The sequence below is a fragment of the Martes martes genome (assembly GCF_963455335.1).
Source record: "Martes martes genome assembly, chromosome: 3".
In the NCBI taxonomy this organism is placed as follows: Eukaryota; Metazoa; Chordata; class Mammalia; order Carnivora; family Mustelidae; genus Martes; species Martes martes.
In genome coordinates this window covers 109472526-109483411 of record NC_137890.1, presented here as the reverse complement: position 1 = coordinate 109483411, position 10886 = coordinate 109472526, and the positions used below count along the sequence as shown (strand labels likewise).

The window sequence follows — 10886 nt, the reverse complement described above, 5'->3', positions numbered from 1 at the left end:
CGGCCCCCAAGGAGGTCCATGTCTTAATAACCAGAAGATGTGAATATTTTTCATTATATATCAGAGGAGAATCATGACTGTAGGTGAAATTAAGATCAATCTATTGGCTTTCACAGAGATAAACCTGGATTATCCAGTTGGGCCCAATGTAATAACAAAAGCTCTTGAAAGTGGAAGAGGGAGGCTATTAGACTATGAAAAAAGAAGTGTCAGAGAGATACAACATTGCTGGCTTTGAAGATGGAGATCAGAACCAAGAAATATTGGCAACTTCTAGAAGCTGAAAAAGGCAAGGAAATGGGAATTTCCCCTAATGTCTCCAGAAAGGAATCCTGCCAAAACCTTGAGTTTGATCTAGTGAGACATATGCTGACACTGTAACCTGCAGAACTGTAAGATAATGTGGGTGGATTAAGTGTGTGGTAACTTATTTGTTAGCATTCTTATTGGGGGGAGGGGAGGCAGAGGAATTTCAAAGCCAACTCCAGACTTTGTATCATTTCATTCCCATGTGCTGGGTGTATCTATTTAAAAATATTCATATCTTCTTATATCCTAAGTAGCTGTCATAGCTAACAAGTTGAATAAAATTCTTCCCTGTTAGTGTGTCCTCAATTCTCTCAGCAATGCATTTTTATTGGTACTATACTAGTGCTATCACTATACACACAAGAACTATCACACTGCCTTTAAATGTTTATTTTATTTTATTTTATTTTTATTTTTATTTTATTTTATTTGAGAAGGAGTGAGAGAGAGGGCATGAGAAGGGAGGGGGGTCAGAGGGAGCAACAAATTTCCTGATGAGCAGGGAGCCCAATGCAGAACTCGATCCTGGGGTCATGACCTGAGCCAAAGGTAGACTTTCAGCCTACTGAGCCACCCAGGTCGCCTCACATTACCTTTGAAACACAGTAATTGGACTTACTACTCCTAGTGAGATGGTCTTTGAATCAAGATCCAAAGAAAATCCACAAATTGCGTTTACTAATGTCTCTTTGGTTTCACTACATGAGAACAGTCCATTCTCCTTCACCTCTTCCATATTTATGCCATTGACTTGTTAAGGAAACCCAGTGAGCTGCCATGTAGCATCCCCCACATTTGCTTCTTTGTGGGGCCATTTAATTTCTCTATGCCCCATAGTTTTTTTACACTGGAAAATAGCCCTAAGAGTTTGACTGGATCCAATTTCATCAATTCCCGAGACTACTGTGCAAGTGATGCTGCCTCCTTCATGTTGCACCACATCAAGGACATAGTTACTCTCTAATTTTAAATACAATTTCTCTTAAAATTTATATTTCCTAACTCTGCCAACTGAAAATCCTGGAAACTATGATTAACTCGATTATAATGAGCACTCTTACTGTTTAGATTATGGTTTCTAAATATCATTTTCTTCCAAAAGCAACACATATTCTTAGAGAAATAAGTGAAGTCAGGTTTGAGATAGGAAATATACGAGGTGAGCATACATCTTCTCACATCAAAAGCAATAAATATAAAAAAAATTAAGGTAATATCAAAAGGACTCAGGAGCTGAAATTAGAAGAATCAGAAATTAGAAAACTGGAGCATTGATAAAAATAATTGGAATAAACTAAAACACATCATAAATGTTTAAATGCATTAGTCCATAATACTCCTCTTTATAAATGTCTTGCTGAGATTAAAATATATCACTAGGGGGCAGAAAATGAATTTTAGCTTTTAAGAACACATAATATAAATGCTAATGACCCACACAAGCATCAAACCCATCATCTCAGTTATAGGATGCCTTAATTCAGTGATGTTCAATGTTGTGCTTTACAATATGATGCTTTCAGGGTGTTTGCAGTTTTCTTAAGGTGATGCAAAAACCCATTTACTTAAAAATCAGTGCTCTAACAATTTCAGTTTACAGAACAAAAGCAGAACACAATTTGAATGTGAACTCACACAGTTTTGACCTCAAGGAGAAAGTTAGCTAGCAGAAAATATCTGTAGAAAAAGTTTCTTTAATTGGAAATTTAGTTATTGCCCCCACACCCAGCCTTTCCCCCAGTCAGTTTTGTATGGTAAGTATACTTCAGTGTTACACAGACAGCTCTATGTATTACAATAGCTCCCAAGGGCATCACTCTAAAAGAATTGCATTTATATAAATGTGCATGAACTATTAAAAAGGCACAATTCATTTTCTACTAGGAAAATAGGAAGTGCCTAATATTTGTTTCTAGTCATAAAACATGACAGTTTAACATATTTGGGGGGTTAGATACTGGAAAACAAAAGTAAAAATCAATGGCCAGAAAAAGCCTTTTAAAATGAGATGGCATGAAAGTAAGAAATTCTAAGGACCCCAAAATAAAATAAAAGCAGGAACCTGGGAAGTAAAAATATGGTTTTCATCTTAAGAGTTTCTGCCATATCCTGGAGTCATTGAGCTTCAGTGCTGGTAACTAAATGAGACATTGAACAAGCTCAGGACCAGCCAACTAAGTAAACTGATCCAAGAGTCCTACATAATGTTGGCAACCAAAGACTATGTAAAAGAACAGCAAGAAAAATTAGTATCTTCAGAGAATTTGCAACTCTAAATTGGCCCTTGTAAGGATTAACACATCCAGTCTCATACTATCCATGTGATCTGAAAACACTGAAAACAAAAATTTTAGGGGTGCCTGGGTGACACAGTTAAGCATCCGACTTGTTTTTGGCTCAGATTGTGACCTTAGGGTCATGAGATGGAGCCCCACATCAGCTCTGCCCCCAGCAGGGAGTCAGCTAAAGTTTCTCCCTCCCTCGCTCACCCCCTCCCCCCTCCAATAAATAATCTTAAAAAAATTTAAGTGTTTTTGTGTTAGAAATGACCCTGAGTGACTTGCAGAAGCAAAAATGAGTATCTTTAGAAAGACATACTTTAACCCAGTTCTCAAAGAATTCCAAGGAGTTGGGGGGGCCCGGTCAATAAAATGAGTGGTTTAAAGTTAGCCAAAAAAAAAGAAAGAAAAAAGAAAAAAGAAAAGTTAACAAGTAGAATACACACAAGAAAATAAGCATTATTTGTGAAAACCAACAGAAACAACTGAAATTTACCGTATGCTAGATATAGAATATAAAAGGCTTATGGTTATTAACACTAGATGAAAGAAATTCTCAGATTGGCTTTCCTAGAAATAGAGCTTAGGCTGGGATTTGTATTAATATAGTTTTCTTTAAAAAGATTTGAGAGTGAGTGGAAGGAGGGGCAGAGAGGGAATTTCCAAGCAGACTCTCCAGTGAGCACGGAACCACACATGGGGCTCAATCCCAGACCTGCGAGATCGTGACCTAAGTGGAAACCAAGAGTCTGACACTTAACCGACGGAGCCACCAAGGCGCCCCTGGATTATTATGTTTTATTGAAGGGGAGCTCATCAGGAAAAACTTCAGACAAGTTCCCAGACAACATGGGAAAAAAAAAGAGCAAGGGTAAAACTCAGGTAAAATTCTAGTGTTGGCTCAATCCACAGATTAAGGGCGGTTTCTGAAGCATAAACCGCAGTGCACGTATATGTCTTCATTATGTTCCTCCTACTTCTGTGGAAGTTATACATTCATTCTGTTATTTCAGTAATCACCCTATTTTAGCCGGCATACATGACAAAAGCGATCAGCAGCTACTATTGGCAAGGATCAAGAGAACTCTCATTTCCTACTGGTTAGAATGGAAACCGGTCCAACCTCTTGGGAAACGAGTTTAATGTTGCACTGTGAAGTTGAACATGTGTGTGTCCTATGACCTGACATTTTCAGAGTTATATATCCTAGGCAAACATTTGAACCTGTGTACCAAGAATGTTAAAAGCAGCATTGTTGCAATGTTAAAAATATTTGGAACAACTAAATGTTCATTAGTAGTGGAAAAATGAGTAACTCCAAAAATAAATACTAAATTAGTAACTCCAATTATATACCAGAACACTGAGCAGCAATGAAAATGGGTACAAAGCTGTATGTAACAAATGGGTAAATCTCAAAAACTTGGTTTTGAGTAAAAGAAGCAGAATATATACAATTATATTTACACAAAGTTCACACACAAACAGTATTGGCTAATGTATTTTTATGGGTACATACATAGATATAAACCTTCAATGAAAGTAAGGGAATGATTAACACAAAATATTATTTGATGGTTATCTCTGGATTTGGGGAGGAAAGGGAATATAAGCAGGGAAAAAGGGCATTTCTAATACTCTGCTTCCTAGCCTGTGTGATGAGGACATAGTACTGATTATTCTTTGAATAATTTGTATACATAATTTGATGTGATTTTAATGTGATTAGCAAGAATTTTTTTTTTTAATTTTTTGCACGGTATTTAAGAACTTGAAACTTACAATCACCTTCATACACCCATACTTGGCCATCTAAGTAATACCCTTGAGATTTTTCTCTTAGAGTATCATCTGTTTTTCTTTCATAAAACCTATAGTTTGTAATCATATATTTACTTGGGTGTTTGTATGTTTTATTACCTCTTTCTCCCACTAAGCTGCATGTTTCCTGAGAACAGAAACCATGTCTGTTTTGCTTACTCCTGTGAGATTCAAAACGATTTCTTCTCTGTAAAGTTGTGCAGGGTCAAATAAGAGAACATATGAATAGATCAGCACTATACATGGTACATGGTGAGTACTCAATACATTTATCACCATAGGTGCTGATATCACTGCCAGTTCTGCATCTTTTTATTTAACTCTAGTGGTTGTCTAAGTTAATTTCATTCAAATTTGTTCATCAGGGATACTAATTATGTTGTAGTCATTCCTTCTTCCTGCCCAGGTATATGAATGTAGACTACTTTGCCAATTCATGAATAGTAGCTGTAGCAACAACAGCTGAGAACCAGGAAAGACCTATAGGGTTGAGTGTGACTGTAGTTTTCCTAGTGGAAAGAATGGCCTATAGATTCGGGTCAGAGGCTGAGAGATGAAGCACTCATTTGCTAATTCTAATTCTCAGTCGCAAGTATCTCAGGATGACTTGTTTCACGATTGCAGAGACAGGTACCATGGACAGACTTCTATCAGTACAAGTCCCCATTAAAAAAATAAGGAATTACGGTACTATCAAATAAAGGGACAACTTTGTAAAATGGATTAGGACCCAAGAGTTAGCTGGGAAATAAATGTAATAAGTCTCAACCAACACTTGCTGTAATAAGATAAAATGAATAATAAATAATAGTAGAGCATAGACCAATAATTTATGACACTTCTGCTTTTTCTATAGATGCCTCTTTTTAAAAATCATCTATTCACTGTGAGAAGCATGCTAATGCCAGGGATGGTAACATGACAGAATGGTCAGTGGCAAATGTAAGAATTGTTGACTAAAAACTGAAAAATAAATTCTTTCACAGATGTTAAAATATGATACAATTTGTATATTAAAATCAATAAATAAGGTATAAACACATATAAATACTAGTCTCTGATATTAAATATATTTCTTAGTGTGGGCTGTGGCCAAAATATTTGAAAGCTACTGTCTTAGAAAATATATTTTTTCTTCCTTAGAGTTGGATGGAATATTGCAAAATCATGTATGTATCAGACTGTGAAATTATAGTGACTATAAGAAACTCTTTGGTAAATTAAAACTAAAGTTGACACAAAAGAACTGCACATATATTATGAAGTTGTCAAATTATAAATTAAATCAACATAAAACATTCACTGACCACAAAATATGACAGCTAAGATTGTGTACGTAATACTTAGACCAGTAAAACTTTGATCCACCAAGCATGAAGAAATTGGACAGACATGTGGATTCCTCAGAATCACAGCCTCTTGGAAAAAATATATGAGATTTTTCTGTAAAGTATATAATTCATTGCCAAGTATGTGTAATTAGTTTTGGAAAACTTCTAATCATTAAAATTGGAAAATCATAATAAAATAACCATAGAAACTTTCAGTAACACTTGCTGAAGTTGTTCTAGAAAATGCTGCTATTTTTGATTTCTGCAGAGTCAAGTGCAGAAGCGAGTAGACTGATAAACTTATGAACATCATGAAAAGAGTTGTAGAGAGGAACTGGAGCCACTCGGATGCCATTTGGTTCTCGCTTGTCACACTGTGGGGGGGGGGTAGGAAATAAAGTCACAATAATGTTATCATTACTCACATGATGAAAAATTTACATGCAAGATAAACTTACATAAAGCAATCATGCTGATTTCCCTAAAACTTAATATATAAACTTTTTTTTTTTTTTACTTGTAGTAAAGCATGTTTCTGTGTTATTGGAAACTCTCCTCTTAATAATAGCTAAAATATGAATATCATGTGTATCCAAAAGTTTTCCTGAAATCTACTCAGCAATCATCTTGAAGTGTTCAGTAAGTCATGGATATAATTTACTGGTGGGGAGACTCTGGAGAGACTAGAACCCTTGGGCGAATTTAAATGAAGGAGAACTTCCCGGGATGTGGAGAGTTTTAGTCAATGGTCTTTACATTGGATCCTTTAATCTCTTATCACATGGGTAAGGAGTTGGCGCTATCTCTGAAACGTCACAAAGTGGACCCAAATAATTTGGTCTAAACTGAAGATCGCTATGACTCATCTTCAAAAAATACCCACTGTGAGTTAGTACACTCAATATTCGGTTTATGTGCTCTGGACCATTTAATTCTCACAAATACTTTTGGAGGCATTTTTGCCCCCAAAATGCAGATGCGAAAACTCAAACCAGTAGAGGTGAATTAACTTTCCTGGAGCACACAGCTTACAAATGGTAAAACTTGACTTGGAACACCGAGATACGGATCCGTGCCTCTGGAATCTGAGATACCCTCTCTTGAGGAGTGCCAGGACCACAGGAGCGGAGCAATTCCTAAACTACGCTGTCCCTGGAGATAGATACATGACCACCATTTCTCCTGAAATGACCCTACTAATGCTTATTTTCTTCAAGAGACTAAACAGATCATTAAGGACCTCAGGGTATTAAAAAAAAATTATTTCCTACAATGTTAACACCCCTGAGATGGGTCTGCAGTTCTTTTTTGACTAAAATACAAGGTTGAAATGACTCGGCTCAAACAAACAGCTAAATAAGACTGACTTCTTTTCTTCCTCCCCACTATGTTATGTTATTTAATTCTGCGTAATCAATAAACATACATATCTGGGCTTTCACTGGTAAAAACTAGTGAAAACATGTCCTAATTGATTATAATGAAACATTTTTTTTCGGCTCAAACTGTAATGAAAAGAATGAATAAATTATAGAAGACGGGTTCCTATATTCAAAATTTGTGGTTTCTTCCCTTTTATCAGAAATGACAGAGCTCTACGCCTTCAATTAGCACAGTGATGAATATTTAGTTGGCAATCTATCCTCATTGACTGACCGATGTGAAATAACATGCAACAGTAAATTAACCAAAGAACCCAAATTTTATCCCCAACATGCAACCCAGAGAGAAAACCGGGTAGCAAAGCAAGAGATATACTTACAACCACTCCTCGTTTTTCTAGTTCTTGGAAAACACATTTTATTGGAACAGAAAACGTTAGTGTAAGCTGACATCCGCGATCCTCTATGCCGGCTGGAGTAATTATGTCCACAAATGGTTTCTTGGTATCTGCTTTATCTTTGTTATAATAATGCTTGATCAAGTATTCCAGATAACCAGTGAGCAAAATAGATTTTCTCCTCAATGCTTTCATAGTTGCTTGCTTAAAGATCTACAGAATAAGAAGTGATCTGATTAACAGTGTCTTGTTGACGTACAACGAAGCAAAAATTAACTGAGAACCATGTTAAAAAAGGAAATGCCCACTTTCGACCTTTCCAAAAACATCCCATTTTAGATAATCCTTCGTAAAAACATGTCCTCTTTTAAATGCTTGGCCACTGAAAGCCGAATACAAAGTTGCTGTGACAGGAAAAACCAGACAAATGTCATTTAAACAATACTTGCAAAAGAAGAAGAAGAAAAATAAGTTAGGATAACATTCTTTTAGAGTTATTTTAAATCAACTTAGTATAATTAATGTAAGTAAAACATAACTTAACAAATGCATTTAAAGATCATGAAATTCAAACCTTTTCCTCACAACCATTTTACTTAATCACAATCAAGAAGACTTTTTTTTCTATTCTGATAGTTTTTTGATCCACACAGTATAATAAGGGCTAAACACGCTTGTACATACGAAAGGCAGTGTGACCTAGATTACTTTTAATTGTTCTACCAATTCCTGAATCTCCCCAGCTAACAGTAAGGAAATAAGCAGTTAAATAATAAAACAAGTATTGTCAGACAGGGAAGCAAGTAATGTTAGATAATATATATGTTAGTACTGAGGCTGTTAGGCTCACGTTTCTGTGTGTGTGTTTCTGTCTCTCTTCCCTCCCTCCCTCTCACTCTTTCCTTTTATCTTTCCTTCTTCTTTCATCACTTTTCCCCCTGCTAAACTCCAGCACTGGTGTGAACACACTGCCATTTGCTGCCTGAGGTGTCTTATATTAAGATGAGTGACAAGTGCACACAGTAACTGTTGTTGGAACATTAGAGGTCAAAACAGACATGCTCTTCTAGCTTATCTCTTAAGGTCAAGCAGAGTTTAAAAATATATCCTACATATAAGAACTGAATGAACTTCAAACAGCGTGATGCACTGGCATGTCACTTAATATCCCTTTTCTGTATCATGTTATGTCACAGAGCAAAGACAGGGTCGTTCAGTGACATCTAGACTTTATGAAGCTTGGGAAAATAGTTATTTCTGTATATGCATGGGGCATGTGTGAGCAGGCATTCTAATAGAACTCAAACCATCTGGGCAAAGATTTCCTTGATCTATATCGCACGGAAGCTGCAGATTTGGCTGAGGGAGACAAAGGGATTTGTATCGAAGGTAACAGTATCCAAGGAAGATGGGAGAAACAGGACAGAATGGCATCGGTCTCTGTCCTCAACCACACATCACAGACTGTGGAAGCAGGTTGAGTTGTGTAGATCTCAGAAGGTATCTGGGATGGGCAGTACAAGGAGGTAACCCGAGTCACTCAGGTAGCCCGAGCTACACGGCATCTGACAGGAGCCATCTCTTCACTGGCTGCTGTAAAACAAAATGTGAGTGGATCTGGCACAAGGCGGACTCAAGGGAACACAGCCAACTTTTGGATCAAGAGAGCCTGATTCAAGAATCAATTCTCACAGAGGGCAGGAGCAGGGAGAATCAAAGGATGACCCACCAGTGGGTTTGTTGGCAGGATAGGAATAAAAGAATAGGAGAGGAATTTTTCCAAGCTTCTGTTTGGAGATTAATAGTAATTCAAGGAACATTTGATTTATAAATAATTCTGAAAAATTTTCTGGTTCTGCTATAAGCCCCGTAAGATACAGGTAGGAGCAATGTGTGAAGTACTATTTTTAATGATATTTCATTTGTATTCTTAGGTTAGTAAGACTTTGGGGAATATTACTTAAGTTTATAGGTTTTTTTAAAGGAGATTTTGTTCTTGCAGATTTCTCTGATAGCTAGAAACCCATTTTTTTTATGACAAGTAGTCCCAAATTTAACATACCATTACTCTTTGATAATAAAATAACTTTTAAATATGAAACCATTTTCCATCATTAAACCACAGTAAGGGCAGCTGCATTGTGAGGCACTCTTAAAATCCTGCAGAGGGTGTAAAGGTCTGTTCTGAGAACTCACATAAAAATATTAAAAGGGGGTGGTGGTGGCTGGGTGGCTCAGTTGGTTAAGCACCTGCCTTTAACTTGGGTCATGATCCTGGAATCCACTCCCATATCCAGCTCCCTGCTCAGCGGGGAGTCTGTTTCTCCCTCTGCCCCTCCCAACTCTCCTAGGCACGCGTGCGCTCTCTCTCTCATTCTCTCTTTCAAATAAATAAATTAAATATTTTTAAAAAATATTAAGAGGGGATAACAGGAGTTAACTGAAGAATACAATAAATTTCTTTTTCATGTCTCATTATTTCTATGCTTTCTGTACTGAGAAAGAATTTTTTTTTAATTAGAAAAACTGAAAAGTGTAGTTTGAAAATATTCAGCTTATAACAACTTTTGGCAGAGTTTCAACTACATGGGTTATTTTTCTTACTAAGAAAAATGAATACAAAGCTAAAAAAGTTAGAGAAGTTTAAATGGGAAAAAATAAGTATAGTATGATGTTTTCTACTGTCACATTTTTTTCTCTTAAATTCTTAAAATTGGCCGCCTAATCACTTTCTGAGGAATCACACAGTACGCTTCTTCTTACTTGCTGTATATTTTAATTGAATGCTCCAATTTTGTACTTTGAAGCTATTTATTTCATTATAAATTCATATACTGAAAGAGTCTAAAAATCGTCTACCTATCACTGAATACGAGTATGGCCCTTCAAAATACAACAGATATATTTTTTATTCCAAGTTAGCAGTTGGAAGACCGAGATTTCTGAAGTAATTTTCTATAAATATCTTCATTTTAAAAATGAGACAAATGAACTCAAGAGTACATGTAGTCAAGTGACACTTGTCACCTAAGGTCACACTTAGTGTCCCAATGAAGGCTACAGTATGCCACCTGGTTCCTACCCTAGATTCCCTTGATCCACATTTTTATTATATATCAAATTTGTACCATATTTGTACCATACATATTTCTATTTGTACTATATAAATATGTGGTATAGGGGCGGCTGGGTGGCTCAGTGGGTTAAAGCCTCTGCCTTTGGCTCAGGTCATGATCCCAGGGTCCGGGGATCGAACCCCGCATCGGGCTCTCTGCTCAGCAGGGAGCCTGCTTCCTCCTCTCTCTCTGCCTGCCTCTGCCTACTTGTGATATCTGTGTATCAAATAAATAAATAAAATCTTTAAAG

General features: G+C 36.5%; 1 protein-coding gene across 1 annotated transcript in view; it reads right to left on the bottom strand.

Moving 5' to 3' along the window:
• Positions 1-5645: 5645 nt before the first annotated feature.
• KYNU (kynureninase) overlaps positions 5646-10886 on the bottom strand; it is a 110228-nt gene continuing 104987 nt past the window's right edge. Inside the window, exons 13-14 of the mRNA XM_080799321.1 lie at positions 7503-7733; positions 5646-6114 (exon numbers count right to left, since the gene is read on the bottom strand). Of these exons, the coding sequence (XP_080655447.1) occupies positions 5977-6114; positions 7503-7733 (369 nt within the window). The 3' untranslated portion in view covers positions 5646-5976. The remainder of the gene's footprint in view (positions 6115-7502; positions 7734-10886) is intronic.